The sequence below is a fragment of the Etheostoma cragini genome, chromosome 15 (genome assembly GCF_013103735.1).
Source record: "Etheostoma cragini isolate CJK2018 chromosome 15, CSU_Ecrag_1.0, whole genome shotgun sequence".
Classification (NCBI taxonomy): Eukaryota; Metazoa; Chordata; class Actinopteri; order Perciformes; family Percidae; genus Etheostoma; species Etheostoma cragini.
This window is the reverse complement of record NC_048421.1, coordinates 6,801,877-6,828,926: the sequence shown is the minus strand read 5'-3', so window position 1 is coordinate 6,828,926 and position 27,050 is coordinate 6,801,877. Positions and strand designations below refer to the sequence as shown.

Here is a 27,050-nt window from a genome sequence, read left to right as displayed (position 1 = left end):
AAAAGCTTCGTAAAATTAAACATATATAATATATGTATGAATATAGCCCTGAACAAAAATGTGGAGCAAGGACCACTGATTATTTTTTTCACATTTTTAGGGTAGGATGTCTCAGATTGTGTATGTTAGCTGATGATTCAAAACTTCAAAGTCTACACAGCACTGTGTTTAAGCAGGAGGCCTTTTGTCAGAATGCCAGGAAATTGTACTATCGTTTAGGAAAACCCAAAGTAGATTCCTTCAGTAGAAAAGGCCAGGTAGATGGATGACACCATACAACAATGATTAGATTATGGCTGTGTTAGCAAAAGACAATGTGCTACTGTGATATATCTGAGCATCATGGCAATGTGATGTATAACTGGGATAATACAATAAACATTGTTGATATTTGTACATTTGTCCATGCCATTAATAATCGAATACTGTTTAGACTCAGACAACCAGCCAATGGCAAATATATGACAACTATTAATCTAAATCAATTTGGGCACAGACAATATAATCTGACAAGGCATGCCAACACCCACTTACACTGACCAGTGTACCAAACAGCCACACACACACAATCATGAGGCATAAAGTGCAAGCGAACATGCCTGTCACAAAGATGGCTAATTAGGTTATCAACAGACAACAATAGCATTAATTTCCAGAATAGAACAGACATGTTGGCAGTAATTATAAGTGTCCTTTCTCTCTGTGCCTCATCCATTATAATGTTAGAGAAAGGATCTGGAATGTACTGTGGTTTACTGCTTGCAATGTAATTACATTCACATTGGCTGCAGAATGTATATAAACAGTATATATTCTTGCTTTCTTTTATAATCTGTCTCGCTTAAAATTTCTCTCTGTACTCCTTCAAATTATGATCACAATTCCCATCATTAATGGGGAAAATGTTGTTTAGGACAGTTTGGGAAAACATACATTACTCATTGAACCATGCAAGAGCGTTACTTGAAAGATGTGTGGAACACCAAAGGGTGCAAACACAGCTACTCACACAACTACTTTAGGTTAAGGTTCGATTATACTCTCTCTCTCTCTCTCTCTCTCTCTCTCTCTCTCTCTCTCTCTCTCTCTCTCTCTCTATCTCTATCTCTCTATCTCTATCTCTATCTCTATCTCTCTCTCTCTCTCTCTCTCTCTCTCTCTCTCTCTCTCTCTCTCTCTCTCTCTCTCTCTCTCTCTCTCATTTATTTTGCTGCAGGAACTTTAAGCCCACAGTCAAGTGTTCATTTGTTAATTTCATTCCAATTTCTTCTTTCTTTCTCTGTTACAGATGCTATAGACATGCAAATACTTATGCTGCACGTGTGATCTCATGAAAGAGAGATAGGGTCTGCATTTAACAACTAAATTTTAAGTTCACTAAACGGCATGTTGTCACTTGTAACAAAGCACAGTTCCCACCCGTCATAGTCTCCCTTCACTTAAAAGCCTAAGCATATCCAAGTGCACACTGCAAATTGATACAGTACCCAATACCAAATAGGAAACAACACCTTGGATCACACAAGCTTAAAATGAAATATATCAGCATTTAATTTCTGTGATTACCCATAGATGAAAACATGGCACTGATAAAGATGGTCCTTAGGATCACAAAACATGATCACTCAAAGAGTAATAAATTACACAGTTGGCATTTGCTCCCTGTGCGATAAATAAAACCAACAAACACCAAATGAGAATGATCCAAAAAAGATGCTACAAAAAGTGTAAAATAAAACACCATCCTGACTCTCATATCCCAGGCACAGTTTCACAGTCCTTGCTTTAGCACAATATTCTATACACCTAGCATGCCAAAAAACCAAAGGCAAAATTTTGTCCAACTTCTTTTCCCCCATCTTCATATGGTTTTGTCTGGCCCATTGGCCTATCAGGAAAATAAGTATCCAAACTATTTTTCCCACAATACCCATCCCTGGTCCCCTAGTCACAGCTTCTGCTGTGCTGACACCCCCTTCCAGTAATCAAGGATGTCATGCAGGTCCTCGCCTTTAGCAAACTGCACCTTTTTTCTGAGGGCATTTCCAGCCGTTACATAACAGGCCTCATCACGCTGGCCTTTTCTGTAGGGACGAAAGCGCTCCCAGATCCTCAGTGAGCTCTCTGAGGAGTACTCTGGGCTGGAGGAGTAGCCAGAGTAACTGGAATGGTGGCGGGCAGGCGAAAGCTGGGAGTAAGACGCTGCATCCCTGCGGGAGCGCGTCAGGGGCTTCAAGAAGGAAACCTTTTGGGCTGGGGAGCCTTGGTGGGAACCTTCATAATATAGAGCTGGGACGGAGTGGCGGTGCTCCGAGCAGTGGTAGTCCTGCTGCACCTCTAGCTGCTGCTGCTGCTGCTGCTGCTGCTGCTGCTGCTGCTGCTGCTGATGTTGTATTTGTTGTTTTTGATGGTAATGGTGTGGTTTCTGGCTGTCCTTATGTTGGGCACCAACACCACCACTGTCGCAACCACCACCACCTCCACCACTGCAGCTCCCACTTCCCACTAAAGGCAGCCTCTCTAGGGGCTCCCCACAGCCCACAGGACTGGCCCGGTCTGGATAGTGCTGCTGTTGTTGATTAAAGCCATCTGGGCTACGTGGCTCAGGAACATCCAGGCTATACACCCTAGCTCCTCCACGTTCCCTGTCCCGACCCATGGAGCCACAAGAGGTGGTGCTGCACTGTTTCTTAACAGCATTTACAATAACCACAGCTGCATCTGCACTCATTTGTCGCTGAATAGGACGTACAGCAGTGGCTGGTGGAGGGGGCCTGTAAGGGGGAGTGACAACAAAGCCACCACCACTGATCCCTGGGCGCTCAGAGAGAGGGGCATTCAAAGCAGGGAGTGGAGGTGGAGGGGGTATTTTGTTTGGAGCATTGATTTGGCACATCTCTGTCACACCTTGGGAGAGTGGGATTAGGCCACGAGTAAGGGAGGACGTGCTGGTGGGGGGAGGGGAGGTTGGATTGGAGCAGGACATAGGGTTAATAGAGACCCCTGAAGCAGCAACTGCTGCCGCATCCAGTTTCAGTGCATCAATGCAGTTGTTAATGATCTGGTTAACCTTGTCCACCTCCATGGCAATGGTGGAAATCTCTGATGCAGAGCCATGACCATCATCATCTGAGTCATCACCAACATCAGTTCCATCATCATCCCTCAAGTCCATCCCTCCATGCCCACCCTCTCCCAACCTCTCAATCCCTGCCCCTCCAGTTCTGATATCTATATAGTTTCCTTTACTAGCCATGGCCTCTGAAAAGGCAGTGGCCATCTTTTCTACTTGTGGGATAGAGGAAAGTCTGGAGGAACTGGTGTTAGCTGAGTGGAGCATTCCCAAACTAGAGGATGCAGACATGGGAAGTTTTCCTCCATGTTGGTGCTGATACTGGTGATGTTCTCTGGACTGTTCCTGAAGCTTATGGACTGCTGATGGATCATTTGCCACTGCTGCTGCCACCTCTGGTCCATAGCGCATTTCCAATATAGTTTTCTTGACACAGATGGACTTCTTCTTGTCATCATGCATTCGTTTCTTACGTAGACAATAGTAGACAAAGCCTAAAACAATGAGCATGCCAAAAAGGCAGCCCACAATGGTCATAATGTAGTGAGTAGTTGTGGAAGGTGTGGGCAGCATGTCAGCCCGAGTGGAAAACTGGAGGCAGGTATGGTTGTAACGTTGAGAGTTGCGGATAGATGCTACACAGAAGGAGTAATTGGTGTGAGGCTTGAGCTTGTTGAGGGTGATCATCTCCTTCCTGTTCTTCAAGTTCATGACATCAGACACAAAGGTCTGGTTGTATTGTGTTAGAATATACATTTTGCTGTAGGGCCTTGGGATCTGCACAAGGAGAGAGGCTGATGACAATGAGACATTTTGGAGCTTGATGCTGGGAGTGCTTGGTTCAGTGGATGAGGAAGAGGTAGTGGGCTGGTGGTACGGCCCCACACCACCAAACATCTCTGGTCCAAACCCGGAAGGACCATCCAGATCTGGTGGTAGAGAAGTCATTCCTGGAATCATCACTCCGTCTCTGCAGTGATGGTACAAAATGTTTTTGGCACTTCGACCAGTATGGCCAGCAGCGATAAGTAACGGGAGGCCAAACATTTCCCGGGGTGTCTCACACTGGAGGCGGTCATAGGTGTGTGTTACATTGTTGAAGGACTCCAACCAGGTTATGAAACTATAAAGATCACAGCCACAGTGGAATGGATTTGCTGCCAGTTCACATACCATCAGCCGACTGAGAACTGTGAATGTGGCTGGGTCAATGCGGCCAAGTTTGTTAGATGACAGGTCAATGCTGCTGAGGCTGGGACACTCCCAGAATGCATTGCTGGCGATTACCTCAATAAGGTTGTGCTGGAGGAAGAGGCATTGCATGCGGAAAAGCCCTCTCATCATTCCCTCGGTTATGTTCGTCAACTTGTTGTAGCCCAGCTGAAGAACCTGGAAACAACATCAATCAGTCAATCAATCAATTACCTTTATTTCAACTTGTGAGACACTGAGGTTGCCCTCATTTACAGTGACGACAAACAAGGTAAAATTGGGGTTTTGTTGTATCATTGTCTCACTGTGTCAGCCAGTGAACTCTGTTTAAGCAATGACGCAGATTTCATTTGTCAAGTTGTTAAGTAAAATATTTTTGTACCTCAATACAGGTTGCCAGTGGTAGAATGTAACTAAGTACATTTAATTGAGTACAGTACTTAAATAAAAAATTTGAGGTACTTTAGTTGGGTCTTTTCTTTTCATGCCGCTTTCTACTTCTACTACACTACATTAAATAACAAATTAAGAGTTTTTCCCACAAAACAATTGTGGTTTATAAAGTTCGTTTATAAACAAAAGTAAATTTTGTTTTAAATTATACTATCCAACAATATATATATATATATATATATATATATATATATATATATATATATATATATATATATATATATATATATATATATATATATATATGCCTTTAAGCACAGCTGTGAATGATGAAACACTTGAGTGACAGAAAAAATTTGTTTGGGAGGATGGGAGGATGTTTCTGCATTTAATTACAATTACTTGAATACTTTAAGTACATTTTACAGATGATACTTACATACTTTTACTTAAAATACATTTTAAGTGCATGACTTTACTTCAGTATTTTACAGTTTGGTATTAGTACTTTTCCTTATAGGTCCCATGCCATGGTGCTCTTTGGATGCTTTTATTTGGGCCTTAGTGGTCCCCTAATACCATATTTGAAGTCTCTTTCCCATAACTTATCCTTGGTGCAGAATTTTAGCCACTAGAGCCAATCCCCATAATGAGCTTTCCTCAGTATGTGCCATTTCTGAGTCTTTAGCTTTAGAGGAGGAGAGAGGGCAGCAAGGTAGAGGTTGGAGGTGTGGCTTTGACCAACTGCCACTTTGCTTGTTGGGAAGCCATGATGTCTCTCTCTGGGCGGGCCAAATTCTCTGGGCGGGTAAAGCAGAGAAAGGGGAGGTAATGTCATAAGGGGCAAAATTCCAGATCGGCCCATCTTAGCTTTTCATTTAGGATACCCAGGATACCCGGGGCTCGGTTTACACCTATCGCCATTTCTAGCCACAGGGGGAGCATATGCAGGCTGGGGAAACTCATATTAATGTTAAAAAAAACTCATATAGTTAAATTTTCATGTCATGGGACCTTTAAGTAGAGGATCTGAATACTTCCTCAATCAAAGCAAGTGGCATAATTTAAGGTTGTCCTAGAGACTAGGAGAACACATTAGACTCAGTACGTTTTCATGATCAACAGTACACTCACCCAACTGCAACTGAGTTAACTGAGGAAAATTACGATGAAACAGTTAGCACCATTGTAACATTATTTAATTAATTATGGTCTCCTTCTAATGCATGTTCCGTACATTCAGCAAACATTTCACTACAAGAAAAGTGTCTTATCAATATTGAAGTAGAGAAATTTCACAGAAATGAAATGAAATGAAAAAGAATTAAGCATCACATTTTCTTGAAATACTTTTTCCCACTGAATCAAAATCTTAGTCAAGCTGTCGGCAAATGAAAGTCCTAGTCTCAAACCAAGGTTGAATGCACTGTGAACTATATTCTTGTGATAAGATGTAACACCCATTCACGCTTACCTGTAGGTTGACTTGTCCCGCAAAAGCTCCATCCTCAATGTAGCTGACTTCATTCTTGGTGAGGTTGAGATCAGTCAAGTTGGTGAAGCGATAAATGGAGCTGAAGAGCACAGCTTTGAGCTTGTTCTCATTCAATCTCAAATCATGGACAGTGTTGTTGATGTGCCGAGGGATAGTCTCGTACGGTGGCTGGTTCTGACTACAGATAGCCAGCCACACATAGCCTTTGTCCCCCTCAATGAGCCAGCAGTCCCCACTGGCCATGTAGGGAAAGTGGGAGAAGAATATGAAGGAGGGGAGGATAAGTAAAAGGAGAGTGGAGGTGGTAGAAGCACCCTGCATGATGCGGATGAAAAGAAATCTGAAATTATAATAAAGGACAAAAACGTAGGGGCAGGCAGGAAAGGGGGTTGCGTTTGCAGGAGATAGGGAAGCAACAATGGTTCCTGTGAAGGATTTTAAAAGACGAAGAGGGTCTGGATTGGGTGCTGAGAAAGGGGTGAAAGCTTCACAACGCCAGTCACAGCTTTATGGTTATAGTGATTAGCAGGGGATCCATGTTATGTCATATCTTGTTGGGCTGCAATGTGGGGTGAGACAGCTTGTCTTCATAGTCTCTCCTTTGGCTTCAGCTGTAACTCAGTCAAATGGATGGATCCTTGGAGTAATGGAGAATCTGTTGATGACAATACAAAAAAAACATAAGATGTCGTCCTTTTTGCAATTGTAGTGTAGTTGTATTGCATAGAAATTCTGTATATATATATATATAGATATATGCATATCTATATATATAGCAGCCTCCATTGTCTGCAGCCTCTATTGTCTGCACTTTTTGCACAAATGTACTGAAGAATAAGTTATTAAACAATCTTGAGTCATGCATCTAAATGAATGTTAAACAAATTTAGACGCCTCCAGATTCCTGTAACATGTCATCGTCTCATAATTATTCTATTGCCTGCAGGCATTCCACAATCAATCTCAATTGTCCTCAGGGCTTGTCTCACAATTTTTTCTTCATCTGGTGTTCTTTCTCATCATGTTAATATATGCATGCTGCATTGCCCCAACAGCTCTCCTTTTAGCCCACTGCATCTGCATTTAGTCATCCCCCCTTGGTGCCTCACCTCGTGAGGCTAAGAGGTCATCAAGCTTTGAGCGATACCTGTTGTCAACAAAAAATGCCGAATTAATCTCCCAAATGCTGACAGCACATTGTCTCCAGACATTCCTTTTAATGACTCCATCCTGCCAAATCCAAAGCTCTCAATCCTATCTGTGTGCCGTTTGAAAAGCAGTCAAGTGTTTACATAAGTAGAGTATTATTTGCCTGTTGCATGGTGACATACATTGTCCTCCCAGCAGTTGTGAAAAACATACTTACACACGCATTACACAAAAATGCACAGTAAAATCTCCACTTGGCCTGAAACATACATGTGCTTGTGTAGACACACACCCTCAAATGCATGCATGTCCTCATTTTATGGCATGCATGTATGCTCACAGACACTTGGGTCAGTACAGACATAAGTCAAAGCACTCTGAAGAACAATGATGGTATGCTGTCTAGGAAATAACACAGTTTGTCAATTTAGGTGAACTCTTTCTAATCTTATGTCTTTCATACCACATCTCCTCGGTTTTACACTCTCAAGATTTCCATCATCAATTCATTAAAACAACAAATAAAACATCTTGCTTTTTCTCCAAGGAATAGTTCAAATTTCCTCCTCATGCTCCACATTCAGACCTCTTTCTAATTCTAATCTTTCTATTCCGGTGCACGCTTCCCGGAGGTGCTAACAGAGAATCAGGTCCATCCTCTTTTTTTAATCTTCTTATTACTACAGAAAATTGAAATACCTAAAGCATGTGTGAAATGGCACATGACCATGTAGATCTAATGACTTTAGGCACCTGCTAGTTTACCTGGGGCCTTTTATTAGGCAGACACATGGCAAAAGAGATACAGTTGTCAATGTGTCTGACTGATTGAAATAACAAATGGACGTAAACACTGGTGACATACCATTCACAAGTAAACACCTAGGAAACAGGTGTGAATGTGACCACAAATCACTATGGATACATCAGTCACTCTAGCCAGCCCCAACAGTGGTCAGTTATTGTATTGATTTGATTTAAACACACATGTGTCTACACATGTGCTAAAATGACCACTAAGTCAATTTGTTGGTAATCCATAGCACAACAAACATCCCAATTGGGCAAAGAATCAAGTAGTTGTTCTCTTTTTAGCTGTTAAAGCAAAACTAGACAACTTATCCTGCTTCAGTCCCCTTACAGGTTGGAAGCGGAATGGTCCCATTATGTTTCATTCAAATTACAGATCTGCTACCCGATCTGGCGTACATCTGCGTAGTACGGTTATAGCCGGGAGAAAGCTGCAAAACGAATGCAGAAGTGCCGTTCACCCTGTTACAAGTTGATGAACCACTGAATTGACTTGCAAACATTATTTTAAGTTACAAAAAAATATCTAGTGTTTCTTTAAGGACTGTTGTAAGATTGCAAAAACATAAACATCAGAAATCCCACAAACATACAGCTTCTGAACTTCTAGCTCAGTGGGGACTGCTGTGTTTTACCTAAACACATGCACACAATATCTGCAGACATCACAGATATTCAAATTGTGTACTGTACTATTCCAGTAGTCTTTATACAGCCCATCCCCATTCCCTTGCAATTGATTGCTCTCTGATGTCTGAGGATTATCCTTTCAACATGAGACGTGATCTTATTTGGTGCTCCACATAAGGAAACCCAAAGGGTTTACATGAGGGAGGATTCAGGAAGCACAGTAGGTCTGTATGTGTGCGTGTTTGGGGATATGATTACATAATTAGGAATATGGGACATGCAGAACACAATGATCCATTTGTACTATGTAGAAAAATTTAGGGCAGGTCAAGTTTTTCTTCAATGCTGCAGACTGCTGCTGTGTGTTCTAAGATTTCCTTCCATTCAAATTAGGAGGTATATTTGTCCTATTGTGTCCGTGCAAGTACAGAATTTGAAAATACAATCTTCTGACAAGCAGATTGTATTGTTATTTTTTATTTTCCTATGCCAAATATTTTATCTAAATTGTTTGATATTACATGATAAGCTCCAGTATCAAGCTTCTTTCCATGGCAGTTATTTTTGGCCTGCACTTGTGGAGTAAATGCAGCCAAATAATCTGAGTAGGTCACAGCAACAGGAAAAGTAACATGTAAACAGGTGGCACAGGGGTAGCTGCAGGTGTCTAACTGTCCTACTTCCACCTTCCACAGAAATACGGTATTACACTTCATCAGACCCTCACCCTAATGTTGCCATGTAAACACAATTATGATTGACATTGGCAATTAAGCCTAATGCTAACAGAATATTGGCATCCTATCAAATCAGTGTGTCTCTTCTGCTTTAGTAGCCAACGTGGAGAAACCCTGAATTCTAAATGAGTCGAATGAACATTGATTTTGATAGGTGTTGGAATTGGAGAGGATCCATATCTTTTCTCCATGACTTTTGGAGCTGGGCCACTGTCAGTTCAAATGTAATTGTATTTACTGGATGTTGCTGATGGCATAATTCTCTCCGTTTGAAGTGTGTCCCCTGCAAATAATACCCATTGTGCCCATTAAACTGACATGTTAAAACAAAGAGGGGCAGATTTATGCACATGAAAGTGACGGGTAAATTTGCAGTGCGTCTTTCATTCAATATGTGCTTACAATCTGTGTGTAATAAGCGTCTGATTGTACTCAGGCATGCAGTTTATAACGCAATTGGACAAGAACCTCCTGTCTTCTACTGTAGGTGCATTCAGAGATCAACTTTGTGGTGATGCGGAAGAAGAAATACCCAGTTATGAAAATAGTCAAATCTTTATGGTTAATTCATTAAATGATGATAACACTGTTATTTTACTAGAGAGGTCTGTAACAACGTTGTGGGAGGCCAGGTCCAGTTTGGTTCAGAAGTGTTTGGTTGCTGATGGCGAACTTAATCTCAGTGGAAATGTTACACTTATTTTGAATTACACAACATAATGACAAAAAAACATGTAATACAAATAAATTGGACATATTTCTATATGTTCATAGGAGAATGTGAACTCATGCTTTGTTTACGGGTGTTCACACTCTGCACACAGCGCGGTGACATTTCCCCAGGCAGTAGAAGCCACAACATTACAGTGTTTTGCTGTTGCCGGTGTTTGATTAAAATATAGGCTAAAAAATAAAACATAAACAGGGCTAGAATATTGCAACTGAAAAAAGAAGAAAGAAAGGAGAGACACGTTGCTTTGCTGCATGTCATTCCTCCTCTCTCTCCATTTTCAAGTATAAGCTGTCCTATACAAACAAAATAATGCCCAAATAATTAAAAAAGACAAAAAAAAGATTAACACCTGCTAGTTAATTAAGAAAACCAAGTAAGGTAAATCACTTAGTAGCTCTCAACTCCAGCAGGTAACGTTGATAGTTCCTCCCAGGCAGTCTTAGCGGCATCACATAAGGTTCAACAGTCTTATCGGACAAAATGACAATACTATTTAAGTTTGATACAGTTGTTGATTAATGCCAGTACCCAAAGGATTTTTTTGGCAGGTACTAAGGATTCTGGCTTTCAACAAATTATTTTCCATCCATTACTTTCTTTTGACCGTGGGACTGACTGCAGTTTGATCTAGCATAACTACCAAAACAATTGTTCCCTGGAGCAGTTTTGGAGAAGACACAAAATTAAATTGAAATTATTTGAAACACAGAAAGAATCACATAATAGTTCCTGTATGTGGTTTTTCCATTAAAAGTGGAAATATGCAAAGCTGTTTTGTCTGAAAATATACTAATTGACCCTCAACAATTTCACTCTTTTCATCCTGGTTCTCAACTGAGTTGATTTCATTCATTCCACCATGAGTCAGAAAACCTTAGACAGACTTAAATGACTAATTTAAAGTGGGCGTGCCTCGCAATTCAAGTGCTGATTTCAAGCATGGAAAGGAAGAAAGAAAAAGGAAAAATAAGGAAAAAAAGCTCTGGCATGTTTCTATAGGCATGAAGGTTAATCAAACCAACACATTCTTTGAGTGTTTCTATTGAAAGGCAAATCTTTAGCTCCTTAAAAATAAAAGAAAAAGGGAATTTGAACTGACAACCCCTCTGAGTGTCCACAGGCTGATATCATGGCGTTAAATTAATCCTACTTTTATTCACTACATTTTTGGGAAAGACTCAGGTCACTATGGTAACAGTTATGCCAAAATGGCACCATGGGGTGTTTTCAGTGATTTTCATGACAGAAGAAGATATTGTTGTAGCTGTCAATCAACTGTCTGCAAACACACACACACACACACACACACACACACACACACACGCATCCCCATTATCTAACCCGTACTATCCACCATCTGTACCCACAACAACCCAAACAGTTCAGCTCATTTTCCTTAAATTCCCTTTCCCGCTCTTCTTGCACAGATTTATAGCGTAATGTACACTATAAATAGTTGGTACACATGAGCATACCCACCCACAATGGATGTCTTCCTGAACCTGGGTAGGTGGAGAACAAAGGGACTCAAACAAAAGAACTGGCGTGCTCAACTCAAATATCTTTATAATAGGCACCAACCCAAAAATCACAACATTTGCAAGTCGTCAGCACGCACAAACAAGTATGTAATACTTTTAATAATGCATAGCAGCAGGAAGTAACAGATGCATTTTTGCCCTATAGGTCTTCCTCAGCGTTTCAGAAATTGGAAAATGCCTGAACATACAGTATGTAAACTCATCATGTGCAGAACCTCCATGAAATAAAAATACATGCACTTCAATCAAAACATGAAAATATAAATACTTTGAAGAAAAAATAAAATTGCCTTCTGTTTTATCAACAAACAGTGACCAATTTAATTGTACAGTAACAATAAGAAAATGCATGCATGTGCATGTGTGAAATAACCACGTGCTGAACCTTCCAAAAATGCAAATACAAACATGTAGATATCACTAACACTTATCTGTATTAATTAAAAAAGCAGCAATTCATAATTTCACTAGCAAACAACCCAAGCACAAGATTCTCCAAAATGTCCGTGTTCACCTGCTTTTTGCACTTTATCTTCCTCCTCCAAGGTCTCTCTAGATCTCTCTACTCTCCTGCTCCCTCTTGCTCTATTTGTCTCTTAACTCCTGTAATCCCTCCACAAGCTTTGATTCCTGAGTTCCTATCTCCTAATTTCCTCCAGTTTGTGTATTTTTCACCTCTCCCTGTATCACTTTGTTTCAGTCTGCTCTGTTATGCTTTCGCCTCGTCCAGGCCAGTTCCCTGGAGGTCAGGCAGTGTGGTGCTGAGACGTTTTCTGTGAGTAAAACACTCTTTCCTCTCCACTTCAGACAGGGCTTATAGATGAAACAAACACAACTACAGAAAAACAGGCTTCTCTGATAGCTTCACCATGTGTATGTGTGAGTGGAACGGATCATTCCTCAGTGGCCATGAACCTAAAAGCAGCTGTTCTACTTTATTAAGCACCGTTGAACAAAATGTTGCTTGTTCACCCTTTGCAGGGTTTAAAGATTAGTATTTCTATTCTTACGAGTGCATCATCATGAACAATATGTACAAACTTTCTTATTTTTGTCTCCATATAAATTCACATAATCGAATGTTTGGACCATCTCTCCTTTATTCCCAAACCTTGAGTAGCTATTCGTTGGCTCAAGTAGGAAAGAAAAATGTAGGAAGGTGTAAATAAATGAACATGATGAGAAAGAAAAGGCAGAAAGAGAGGAGCGAGGGAGGAGAGAGAGCGGCCAGTGGGAGAGACAGCTAGAGACAGAACCGATGAGATGCTGCGTTTGATCTTTGATTCCTACACAATCTCATTTTTCACAGCAGCGCAGATCTGAGACAATGTCACAGACACCAAAACACATATCACCTTGGATGCACTGTGTTATGACAATGATTAAGCCTGTAAAAAAAAAAATCTTTGGAATGTGAGGAAGCAGTACAAGCACACAGTGAGAATATGCAGAAAGGAATGAAAGAGATAGTAAAGGAAAGTGTGATCTAACTACCTCTCTAAGGTTTGATCTATAATTCATACTTCATCGTGTAAGCCTTGAGAAGATCTTTTCAACTAACCCTCTTCTTTTTTATTTCTTTTTCATGTCTGTCTCACTTTGTCTCTGTCCTTCCTGACCTTGTGTCTCTACCTGCTTTCCAATGTTTGACTTTTAGACCACTGTCATCCATGGGTGCTCATGCATGACATCCTATCCATTTCCTGGATGCCTCAAAAGGAAGAAGTGATGCAATGGAGCATGACAGAAAAGGACCCAAAGGTCTGGGGATTAATGTAGCGGAGCACCTAAGCCCTCCCCCCAACTGACAGCTATTTCACCACCACTACCACAGCTTCTTTCCGACCCCAAACGACTGGATGCAAGGCCTGAGGGCGTGGTTACATGGTGAGGCTTGTGCATTCGAAATGGTTGGGCGGTTGAAGAGTTTCTAGGAGAGAACCAGGGTGAAATAACACCCAGTGCTGGGGTCAAAGCCAGTGAGAGCTTGGGGTTGAAACTCAAGAGTAGTTTTGGCAACCATGCGGAAAGAAGCAGATTGTATTTGCTAGAAGATAGGGCGGGATTTGGGGAACAGCAGCAGCCATGTGGCTTGGACCCAGGCAACACAGGAGATGATGGAAAACCGAAATTGAATGATGTGAACTACAAAAGGTTGTGGGGATAATTCGGTGATTGAGGTCAGTGAAATGTCAGATTGCAGCCTTTACAATAATGCTTTTGAGGGCAGAATGGTCCTGCATGGTTATGTTAAGGAAAAGGTATTTTCAAAAGCTTTCTTGCTGTCTCTCAAAAATACAGAAGGTAGCCAGATTTAAACTTGTATGTTATGGTTTCAAATCTTTAAATCAACAGGTTTTAATCCATAAAAACAATTTCAGTGTTACTGAAACACATACAAACTGTAATCAACAATCAATTAATTGCATGTCCCACATCGATTGACAGGAAAGTCCAGTAAGGCACTCTCATTGTGGTTTCAATAAATAGCTGTGTATAGATTGTCGTAAAACAGCCATGATAGTAATAAAGTATGGCCTAAAGGATTTAAATGTCATGACTCATTCATGTCACCTCACTAAGGCTACAGGGCCAATACACATAGATACTGAAACTGAAAAAGAAGAAAAAAAGAAATGAATCAATGGGAAATTGATTTAGATCAATTTCTGGATCAACACATCAACCACCTGAATGGGAAACAGGGCGGGGCTTAAATTACAGCTCAACAGACCAGGTTGCAGCTAATGAAAATTCATGGATGAACTAAAGCTGCAATCAGAAAGGATTTATTTTTCTAGGGGAGATTTCCACACTGCATGTGCCGATCAGTAATCCCATTCAAATCCGATAAAAGCACATATTGTAGGTGATTTTCTCTCCATATATGACATTATTAATTACAGTAGCAAACACTTTCAGTATTATTGCAGTTTGTTGAGGGATGATCAGCCCCCTGGTGATAAGGGGGAGGTCATTTTTCACAAACCACAATGGGTATTTTGACAATGGCTAAAATGCCATTTAGAGTAAGTAAACTTAGAAAGTGCCCGGAAATATTCTATTAGCAATCTGCTTTGTTTTTCCCTGTAACTTTTTGTACAATGAAAATTGAGTGAGTGAATTTCCAATTTGTGTTGTGGGGGACAGAATTTTAGAAGCTGCAGATGTTGTTTTTTTTTCACAGGGGAAAAAAAAAAAGTTTCACACAATTTCATTAAATTTTCTTTGCAACAAAAATTTAAAGTAAAATGTAGAGGAAAGATGCAGGGTATACTATAGAACTGAGTATGCACTGAACAAATCAGAAAACATCTGTTGATTATAACTCACCTCTATGGGTGTTTTGCACAGTAATGGTGTCTTGGTTTTCCTTGAAAGAAGGCACAACTTATATTACGTACCTACTGATTACAGCTTATAGTCTATTGATTTTCCTCTGGTTAGAATGTTCTGGAGGTTTTTCATTTTCAGAAGATGAACTCTGACAAACACTTTCAGAATCTATTACAAAAATACTTCTCCTCCTCCACACAGAAAAGCACAAACATGCAGATATTGTGGATGCAGCTGTGAGTTTAACATTTGCTGCTTCTCACATGCAAGACCACAAGTTAAACTGCACTCTCAATCAAAGCACAATACATTTAACACCATCAATGCATAGACCTACCCACTTCACCCACTTGCACCAGTGCTGTCATAGCAACAATGTATCAATGCTGGAGGCACGGAAGCACAATTTGTTCTCAAATACAGCATGGGAATCTAGAATTTAGAGTAAGAGGGGGAGGAATTGAGATATAGGGGCTAGATATGTAAATGGACTGGTCTTATATAGCGCTTTTCTAGTCTCAACGACTACTCAAAGCGCTTTTACACAGCTCACCATTCACACGCATTCATCCACTGTGGCCGAGGCTGCCGTACAAGGTGCCACCTGCTCATCAGATAAACAGTCACACATATTTACACTCTGATGTGCAGCAGGAGCAAGTCGGGGTTCAGTGTCTTGCACAAGGACGCTTTGACATGGGACTGCAGGGCCAGGGATCGAACCTTCCAATTAGCAGGCAACCACTTTACCACTGAGCCACAGCCCAGCCCAGATAGAGATATCCATTGCTTTAAACATGCGAAGAAACATAGCAGGTATGAAACATCAGGCTACTTATATATACTAAATGCATAATTTTTATATATGAATATTGTTTCCTCCTTTATGTCAGTATGATTTTAAGAACAATGTATTCAACACATTCCATATAAAACAGAACAGCAAATGAGACAGATAACATATTGTGGCTTATCTACGTGTTGTACAGCATGGTAAATTTTGCTCAAAAAACCGAGTTAATAGTTTTACATCACTATTTTCTCACTGCCCATCCCATCAGTCCCCACCCCGGTCTCGGTTATAGGGCAACAATAAATGGAGACGATAAACATGAACATCAAATCAACCACACAAAATTAAAACCCAGGACACATAAATGAGCAGCCAAAATATTAACAGAACATTACACACTTTAATTAGGACAGAAACCGTTCAGAACATATATTTTTTCCCCTGAGCCTTTGCACTGCTTTAGCACAGAACAGGAACTTGACATCCTGAGTTATCTCTGCTTGATATAATCTGTGCACTGCGTACTTAAGTGGATTGTTAAAAAAAAAGAATAGTGTGATTTAGTAATGAATAAGGTTTTTAACAAAACATCAGATAATAAATAGTGGCCACTAAAAAGTTAAACTACATCTAGGTTTACAGTGTGTGGTGATTCTCACAACCAAAGTCAGCACACAGTCCTCCATGGCAGACTTGATGTGGGTAGAGTGGTGCAGCACTGCCATTGAGATGTGTGAATGCACTGACAGGTGTGTTCAATATACCGCTTTTTAGATTTTAATTAGTTTTGCCTTCACTGTGATTTACTGGCATCCCGTTAACCCCTCCTTTTGCCCAATGTGGGCAGGGATTGACTCCCCACAACCTAGAACAGGATAAGTAGAAATTAGTAGGTGGATGGATGGATGCATGGATGGATCGGGATCAGTTTTGCCTTCACAAATCATAGAAGGGCTGGAATTACTTAGCCTAAAGGGAAACAAAAAGGTCACCAGCTGTGTTTGTTAGTCATGCTGTATCTTGATTTTGTGGCTGACATGTGGCTGAAATGACATTGCAGCTCATTGGGATGAACATTAACAAGGTTATTTTTGGATATAAAACATCATCAGGATGCACTTTCTATGTGTATGTGTGTGCATTTGCATAAAGGCGGGTCCACTTGGGAGAGTAGTACAGTGCTGACTAGTTATGTGGGAGTCATAAATATTCTAGATGCTTAATCGCAACTCACAGTGTTGAGGAATTTCGTCAGCAAGCCTGAAGGTAAACCACCATGCTAAAATAAATGCAGAGGAGAGAGAGAGCGAGAGAGAGAGAAAGAGCAAGTTTGCAGTTTGTACTTTCAAACAATAAAACAAGATTTGCTTTCTTTCCAGAAGCGTTACGACCTTTTATTTTGCACCCCTTTGCAGATGAATTATTGGGTTTACTTGTTCAGCCCAATGGGTTGAAAACGGTGCCATAGTTGGAGTCTGATGCTCTCAATTAGCTCTAACATTGCATTCACAAAATGGCACAATTTAGCATCCCTTCACGTTATCTTCTAATTATGAGGTGCAAACAAATAAGAGCTGATGTTTCTCATTGTCTCTTGTCTCACAACCCTTCTCCCCCTTCATTTGTTTAAACAAATGAGGAATTTGTTTTGTTGAGGAATTTATTGAAAATGGTCATACAGTTAAATCCTTTGCAAAAGGCTCTACTTTGAAAGAATCCAAGCAGCAACGAGGATTCTGCGGGGAGCACTAATGCCCCAAAATAATAAGCACATTCACTTTAGTATGCAGAATTCTGAGCTAGCTGTTATTAGATAGCAGATCTTTGCAAAGTCAACAATATTTAAAAAGCTTTACCACAAAAAAAGAAGGAGGAGGAGGTCAGGATGTTGGAAGGTGCTGGAAAAGCTGGGATGAGACATGAGATTAAACACCCACAATCTGGACCAAAATGACACGGCATTATAAGGAAGCATTCCTCAACACAGCTTATAATATTAAAATACCACTTTAGACACTTAGAGTAGCACCTTGTGTACCTGTTGCTGTATATGTCTGCCTTTGTCTGCCACAGCTTATTCATTAAAAGGGGAGACACAGAGGTTATGATGGGCTGAAAGGGTTAAAACAGTGCTGCTTTATAGCCAGGTTGAAGCTTGATTCATACAGGGGCTTTATATGATTAAAATACTAAAAGAAAGATGAGAATAGAACAGAATAGAAAATTATGTAATCAAAATGGCTTAATTAAGCTTAGCAGTGCTCTTGTCAAAATCTTCATGGCAGTTGTATTAAAAAGATTGATCCTTTTAATATTACAATATACAAAATAACACGTTATTTTCAAGTAATAGGACCATTTCTTTGCAATATTACATTTGGGAAGATTAACAATCTAGTATAATGTCATAAAAGCCCTTCCAGTGGAACATAACTTGTATTATTTAGCTTTCTTTCTTTTAAAACATTCATTCTTCAATATCATAGTGACTGAGTGCTTGCTGAATGCAAAGTGTGAGGTGAAATTGCTGTACTGTAAAGTATCTGAATGGGACCCGGCTACTACCAGATCCCAAGGTTGCTCGGGGGAACTGAGAGTGCAAGACAGTTTCATGCATCAAATATTCATGTCAATCTTTACTCTGACCAACGCACTAACCACTTAAACATCTTTGTACATTTCGCTTTATGCATAAAAGAAAAAAACATGCCCAATTCTTGTCCTCAGAAATCGGATCATATTACAAATGCCTCTACATTCATTTCCTTCTCCTTCTCTTGAGGAACGTGTATTTGGGTAAAGTTGCTGCTTTGAGGAAGTAACTCTAATTTGTCAAAAATCATTGCCTGGTTAATAATGTTGGGATATTGATAACCTTGAGCTTTTGGGAATGTCAGATGAATGAGAAATGTTTAAGCCTAACATTGCACTTTATTTTATTCTCTGAACTATTGTACATTTCTCGATGCAATATGATTTCAAATAAGAGGGATGTTTGTCAGTATTGCTCTGTTGTTGGCAATAACAATAACAACAATGCATACCAATGTAATAGAAAATACCAGCAATGGATAAAAGACATTAGGATTTTAACTAGACATGATGTTTAATTTACAGTGTATTGAGGGTGGATTGATGGCTGGGGATTTGGAACTGGCACTACTTTCTCTCTATATTTTTTCTCATATTTCTCCTCTGTGATTGTTTATTGGTCTTAAAAGCTAAAGTCCATAATAAGTGTGTATGTGTGGATATGTGGCCACATGATGGCTGGGTCACAGTACCAAATTAGTCAGCTTAAGAAAAAAAAAAACCTTGGCAGGGTACCTGTTTACGCAAAAAAAAAAGGAAATGAATCTATTCAACTGCTGTCAGTCATTTTGAGAAGGAAAATATTCTGTAGGTCATTGCTTTATTTCTATTATTGAGTGTGCTATTCAAAATCGTGAATTCAGAATAGTGACTTTGAAAAAAAAGCTTCGTTTTTTTTGGGAGTGAAAATAGTGAGAATTGTGGGTAGTATACCAGCAATATTCTTGTTCTATAAATATGTGTATCATTAGTGTTGTATTACTGTGTAGAATAATTTTGATAATTTGGGCAGTTGGGGTAATTTTGGTATAGGTTCACAACTAAAGCCAGTTCCCTTGCATCCACTGTGCTCATAATGTCTGACATGGTGATTGGAGCACAATTAAGTCTGAACCAAGGTGGATGGCTTCTGAGTTGTTGTGCTGAGCTAACCGGCTTCTGCATGGCTGTAGCTTTATATTTACTATTTTCATCTAAATCTTGCTAAGAAGACAAGTGTATTTCCCAAACGTCAAACTATTCCTGAACTCGCTCTCAGTAAAGATAATGATGTTATATACCACATAGTTTCATATCATCATCATATCAATTGGCTTTACATTTTGTATTACTTTTTTACCTTACCAACCATAATCTTCCAAATATTTTGGGGCACACAGTATACAGTATTATTCCTAGTGTAGATTTATTCATTTTATTAACTATGAGTCAACAGTGAATCCAGGCAATGAGTCATAGATAATAATAATAGAGATTCTGTCAGGGGCCCCAGATGGATGGCTTCTCATATAGTAGCCTGCAGGCCGGCCTCCTGTAATGACTGGAACAGATTATAACACGGGTCAGCTGAAACTTCCGACAATCAAGTGACACATGCTTTCACATGTGACACATGTACTTCCAATTTGTGTGTGTATAAGGACACATGGTACTGTACAAATAGGAACACATGCACAAACATACACACACTTGTTTTCCTTTCCTCCTCTCTGTTCTTCCCGCTTACTGTATTTTTACCGTCTATTGTTACTGTACAGTAAGTGATTAGTGTGATTACCTCTCATTCTAATTTAGAGAGAATGGTTTGGAGTGAGACATAGATTGTGTGATGAGACTATGAGCCAAGACATTTAATTCTTTATTTTTTCTTTGCTTCATTTAAACAACCTAAATGTGATTTTCACAACAGCTACACAACTAGCACACTCTTTTTTTCCCCCATACTCTCTGCTCCCCCTGATTGAGTTCATTTCATTTATTGCAACTCTACACACTAAAATGTTTCATGCTTGTAGTTGTCACAAAAAGCTTTTTTTTTTAAACACTATATGATGACGATACTTCAAAAAAATCGGAAATTTATCAAACAACAGGCAGAAACTTTAGTATTGTTCTCATAATTTAAGTAAATATACAATAAGTATGACCAATACAGTAGCAAGCAGCATCTTTTGTGTTGGGGAGCAGATGTGCTTTGCTCAAAGCGAAATGTTACATGATCCATGACAAGAGAATAAATTGGCATTCATGCAACGATGCAAGATAAGTATTGTATATGCGTATGTCGGTGTGGGCGCATGCCTGTTTTTGTGCATGCATGCTTGTTCTTCTACAATAAACTTAGACAGTGAACATCTGAGCATCTGCACCTGCACTTCACTTAAATGGAGGCATGTATACAGTATAGGTAACTGCAAACCTTCCAGTGTTTTTCCTTGATTCCACATTATTATTGTTTCATGTGGGGGTGACGATAACAAACCTTCTGCACCGCTCAACTAGGCCACTGTTTGGCTGAAGGCAAAAAAAGAAAAAAAAAGATTGAGAGATGAAGAAGGGGAGAAAGAGAGTGAGAAAATGAGCTAATGAAGGAAATTACATAACAGCATCAAATGCCATGGAGAGAGTCATTCCCTGTCCGTGTCTAATAGTGCTCCTTATGTGTCAGAGTGACCTGCAGATTCACATCAGACCAACAAAGCAGGTATAGACAGAGAAATGAATAGATAGATAGATAGATAGATAGATAGATAGATAGATAGATAGATAGATAGATATGATATGAGGTGGCCTTCATTGTTTGTACTTGTCAGCTGATAAGCGCTAAGAATATCAAAATTGATGTCTAAGAATCTGAAATGTATTGATCTTAATGGTAAGAAGCCTAAGAGGCTTTTATGCTTTTCAACCAGTGTTTCATGTTAGTAGTGCAGGTTCAACGTAAAGCCTTCTTCAGTTAGGGCCTTGGCACTGAATAAATTAATGGTGTTCTTTGATACCATGGTCGTTTGATTATTGACTTCAAAAAGGCCAAATCCACATTGTTCTAATGTGATCAGAGTTAAACATCCGAATCTCTCATAATTGACAAAAAGATGTTGTCCCTGCAGTGACGTTTCAGCTGAGGTGTTACCCAGGGTGATTCATGTATGGCCTGGTTGGCGGTTCAGTCCCAGCCTCACCACTGTTGGTAGTGAAAAGCAATACAGGGAGGACCGAATGAGTATGCTTATGCTTCCTTTGGTTACTCTCATGGAGCGCCAAATCTGCAGCTGTGACTACACTAGGTGTCACTGTGTTCGGATACCCAGTGTGGTGTTGATGACTCAGATATTATTCTCGGATGTGGCCCTACTTAGTGATTAATCAAGTAATTAATTAATGAACAGCACAAGCAAAAATATTGATCCATCAGTGTTGCACAGTATCAGCTGTCAACAGAGATTAAAAGTTATTCATATAAGAATGTAGAGATGAAAATGTGGCAGGGCATCTTGAGGGAAAAAATGGATGCAGACCAAAAAGGGGGGGGGGGGGATGCGTGGGAACTGAGGAGTGGGGCTGGTATCAAGAACAAAGGGCTTGACACCAGATGAGCTGTGGCAGATCATGTTATGAAACTCTCTATTGCTTGTTAAATCTCAGAGACAGTGAATGTGTGCGGGACACAGATAGTGAGAGACAGTATGAGAATTACAGACGGTGAGAAAGAACTTTCTGGTCTAAAGTCGAGAACATGTGTCCTCAAAAGAGCCAGAAAAAGATAAAAGGTGACATAACATAAATAGCAGAGGTATGGAAGCAAAGGATGGAGTAGATAGACAGAAAAGAGGAGAGGGACAAGGAAAGGTGACAGTATGTCAGGAGGGAGAGATAAGAGAGGGAGAGTTGTGGGGTTTCTTTACTAATCTTCTCATTGCTCATCCCAATATCTGAACACTGCCTCATTTGTTGTTTGATTGTCTTAGAAGAGAAAAAGAGGGGCCAAGACAGATAAGGTGAGAAAAAGCAGCAGAGAGTGAAAGGGATGAAAGGAGAGGAAATGGAGGATAAAGACAGAAGGAGCAAGGATAGAGGACAGGAGAGAGCATGGATGAAGAGACATAAATATAGTGTGAAAAAGAAAACAACAACCCAGAAAAGAAGGCAGAAAGGAGAAAAAGACAGAGAGAGAGGGGGGAAACGAAGATAATAAAATAGACTAAAAACAAATGACACAAAGAAACAATAAAGTTGAACAGAAGCCAATTTTGCAATAGATGTGAAAAAAGTTGGAAACATGAGGGTGCTACATTGACAGTCGAAGCTTGGCAGTTGCATCTGAGCAAAACTAATTGCAATTAAAGAGGTGTGCCGGTGCTTTCAGATGTATTACCATTGGACTTTCTCTGGTGACAGCTGATGTCAAAGACACACAAACATCTTAATTCAGCACCACACACACAAAGATGAATTGCTAGAAATCAGTCTGCTGTTCCTTCAGTGAGTTCTCCGGATATTTTGCTGACCCCATAACTGTGTCAGAGACTGTTCACTCCATTTGTCTTCCAAAAAAATATCTTCAAAAGTTCCCCAGGCCATCTTTTTTTTCTAAATCCAGATTCCCTGATTGCACATCCTCCTGCTGTCTACGCTGATGTCCGTAAAGCACAACCCCCTTACGGTGAAGTGCATTATCTCACACTAGGAGTTCCACTGTAAGTAACTGCCACTTCCCCCAATTAACATTCTCAAAATTATGAGATTTGGGTGCTCGGGTATTCAAACAATTTGTTATCATGCAATTCTAAACAACTGTAACTTCTGGTTTAAATCTTGTAGAAAGTAGAAAATGCTCAGAACCCACACTTAATTGTATTCTTGCATCCCTTTTTGCGAATTGCTACTGCAACAGTCTGCTTTTGCCATGGGGCTCATGATCATTTCATCCAACAAAACTGATGCCAGAAGAGCTAAGCACAGGTCGAGTTGGCACAAGTTATAAATATTAATGAAAACAAAAGCAGATCAAGGGACTTCTTATCATACTGGCTTTTCATAGCAAAGGTTACATGCAACTATGTTATAGAATAGTTTTTTTCAAAATGGATGCAGTTTGAAACAATGTGTGTTCTTATTACATTTAATGTATTTGCAGCAGACAGAGAGAGCTGAGCTTTTCCCACCGCGTCTCTTGACACATTGTCTTCCTGGTGCACCACCTGTTGCCAAGTTAAAGGGTATGCTACCTGGTGTGACACTGAAGGGATGTTGGCTGTCTGGCAGCACACCTCAATTATTCAAGCCTTTGCTACAGTGCAAATAAATGTGACCTGTATGGCAGCGCTTTTTCTCTTAACTTGTAAGTTAAATTGCTCTCTGGGTGTGGATGTCTACGATAATAAAAAAAGTCAATCCCTGCATCAAAGCAGATCATCTAGAGTCAGTGGTTTCCATATGCGGTATTCTTTTCTATTTATGTGTTTAAAATGAGTAGTTATTGCTTCATCTTTTGACTCTACAACACATGACGTATTTGATTTTTTATCACTATGCATTTGTCAAGAACATACTGTAAGGTTTACAATTTAAAGGGGAAGAAATCTGAGGATTTTACCATGGAAGAAAACCCAATTGATTTACCACACATCTTGCGAAGGCCATGTAAAACAGTGTTTAAAAGTACAGACACTTCTAATTGCCATCATTTTGTCATGTTGTTTGTCTTAAAGGTGCAGTAGGAAAGACTTAAACTAAACTAACGTTATATTACATTTGCAAAAACTGACCCTATGTTCGTGTAGAACTATATGAAGCAGGTAATTAAAAAAGAAAAGTGGTTCCTCTGGCACCACATACATACATTCCTCTACACCTGTAGTGTGATTTGCAAACCTCCACAGCTCCCGGTTCAGAGGCACTAATAAGGGCCAGGGGGTGGGGGGGTTATAAAAAAAGGGTTTAAAAAAGTTTATCTAAAATGTCATCATGTTGAGTCGATTGTGAACCAATAAGCTGTTAAAAGATTTACATTGCCTAACAAAAGATTTTTGTTGCCTACGTGTGCATGACATCAGAGCAAGTCGGAATCAAGTCTGACATAAATCTAACTGGCATGCAACGGGCGCCGATCGTCGGTGATCGATTCTGCGGGGACCTGGCTCATCTCGAACGGGCCTATTCATTCTCCCTTGTGAGGGGAGGGGCTTAGGAGACCGTTTTGGGCTTTAGCAGGAAGGGGGAGAGGGACTGAGAAGTTTTTAATCTTCAAATGTTTTGGATGAGTCCTGGATTTTTGCAATCCTACCTACAACACCTTTGAGTAAGTACATTTGTAGTGTTAAATCCTGCAAAATCTGCCTATCAGCATATATGTTAAAAGCCTTACTGTAATATCCTTTAAATTGAAATGCAATTTTCCAATTTATCATTAAGACACGGTCCATTAGATTTTTGGATTAATAGCATATTAGTCAGTTAATATATCTTCTTGGGGGACAAATGGCAGATTAAGTTTTGTCTACAGAGACGTTTGAGAGCCTAACAACCCCTTTATGACAAACACAATCTAGCAGCCATTAGATGACCTGCACTGGCCTCATCACTTAGCTGCAGTGTGGCTGCTCCTTAACATGGATGCCTGAGTGTAAGTAATGAAAAAGTTCATCATTTGTGGTATCAAATCATAACAAGAGTTATCTCAAGAGACTTTACAGATAGAGTAGGTCTAGATCACAGTCTACGATTTACAACAATTCCAGTAATTCCCCCAAGAACAAGCATCAATGGCAAAGAAAACTTCCTTTTAGAAAGAAACCTCGGGCAGACCCAGGTGTGGTGTTCTTGTCATTGTCACAGTACTCTTGTGCTCCTATTGTTTAATTTTTGAAATTAAGACAAATTTCCCCAAAACTCAATGACTGCTTTTGCATAAAGAAAACATAGACTGCTGATTGGCCCTTGTAATTCTCTGTGTATCACTCAACACTGGAAAGACCAACCCTGAGACAATCAGAGGAGATTGCAGGGTACACAAGGCTAGCAGAGGGTTCCAATCATTTAAAGGATGTTCTCGTTTGTGTGTTGTTATTGCATTGTGTGTTGTATTGTATTGTAATCAAATTTAATTTAGCAAAATGCCAAAAGTGATGCTTTGAGTACAATGTGATTGCAACTCAAGCCTAACGCATAAGCGCTGAAATGTGAGCATGGGGTGTGATCAAATAAAAATAAAATGAAAAAAACAACATTATTATCAATGCATGTTATTGCCACATCACATACAAATTAAACACTGTGTGTGAGAAGAAAATTATGCCCATAAAATACACAGTACTGTAAGCGCACTTTCACATACACACACAGACACAATGGGAGTTAAACCAGAAGGGTCCACTTTGTTTCTGGTATTATAACAGTGGCTTCAGATGTGAGTGGCTGTTTTAATGAACTCGATGCTGCTGTGCTGGACACACACACATTCAGTACAGTCAACATTACAAGCTGTCCAGAGACAAAGAGCCAGATATCAAGCCTTTGTGTGTTAGTGTGTAAATACAGCAGATACATACTGTGGCATTAGGATCAATGTGTGCTATGGCAGTGCTGATTTTCTCTGAGCTATTTCTTGATGCTTAACTGGGCACTCAAGTAAACACACAGTTTTCTTGTTTTCTTAGAATTCACATAGATTTCTCTTGGCACATCACTGTTCTATAAACTAAATGGTGTATCATGGCAGTTTATGAAAAATATGCCATATCTACAAGATTTTGAGAAAGAGTGAAGAACTTTTACATACAGTGCCAGGTCAGTTTGTCTTACCCTACTGTCCCTGACTCTGGTACTGCAAATACTTGACCTGTGACCACATTCACAAGATTAATCAATCAACATTTCAATCTAATCTTGTGTTAATTGATTGTTAACAAAATCCACTAATATGAATCCCAAAACGAACCACAGTGAAAAAACAAAACAAATGAAGAGCCATGTGCAAGTAAGTATCAGAAGAATAGCAGGTGGGTCTTGCCTAGAACTGTAGTGGGTTCCATAACGCAGGAAACACGTATCTGACTCTCTGACCATCAGTGTGTTCTCCTCCCTGCATAGCAACAGATGCACCTCCAGTCAACGGTCCACAAAGCTTCTGCACAGAGGACACCACTCTCTACAGAGGAGTTTGACCATATGGTGACCTGCTGCTGTCAGGACAGCTTGGTGCTAAATGCTATGAAGACAATGGAGATGATTTTTGGATTTCTGGAGGATTGTATCCCCACCCACCCCCATCACTCATGGGTCCTTCGGTTTTCTGGGCTCTATCATCTTTCAAGACCTAAACTTGGAGCTGAATATCTCTAAGAGAAGTGGGTCGTTTGTGGGGAGGAGGTAGAAAAAAACAGTAAAAGTAGTGCAGGGTGAAAGAACTGGCACAAAGAAACAGGAGAGAGGGGGACGAGTTTGTTATTAGGAGAAAAAGTGCTAGAATTCTAGGAAAGTGAGAAGTGATAAAGAGATGGTTAAAAGAGGGAGGCAGGAGAAGAGACAGGGAGAGCATGAAATGACACAGAACAG

At 39.9% G+C, this 27,050-nt stretch overlaps 1 protein-coding gene across 1 annotated transcript in view; it reads right to left on the bottom strand.

Annotated features, from left to right (window-relative positions):
- Positions 1 to 1,152: 1,152 nt before the first annotated feature.
- LOC117958543 (protein phosphatase 1 regulatory subunit 29) overlaps positions 1,153 to 27,050 on the bottom strand; it is a 53,879-nt gene continuing 27,981 nt past the window's right edge. Inside the window, exons 3-4 of the mRNA XM_034894997.1 lie at positions 6,153 to 6,828; positions 1,153 to 4,462 (exon numbers count right to left, since the gene is read on the bottom strand). Coding sequence (XP_034750888.1) covers positions 1,949 to 4,462; positions 6,153 to 6,494 — 2,856 coding nt within the window. The 5' untranslated portion in view covers positions 6,495 to 6,828 and the 3' untranslated portion in view covers positions 1,153 to 1,948. The remainder of the gene's footprint in view (positions 4,463 to 6,152; positions 6,829 to 27,050) is intronic.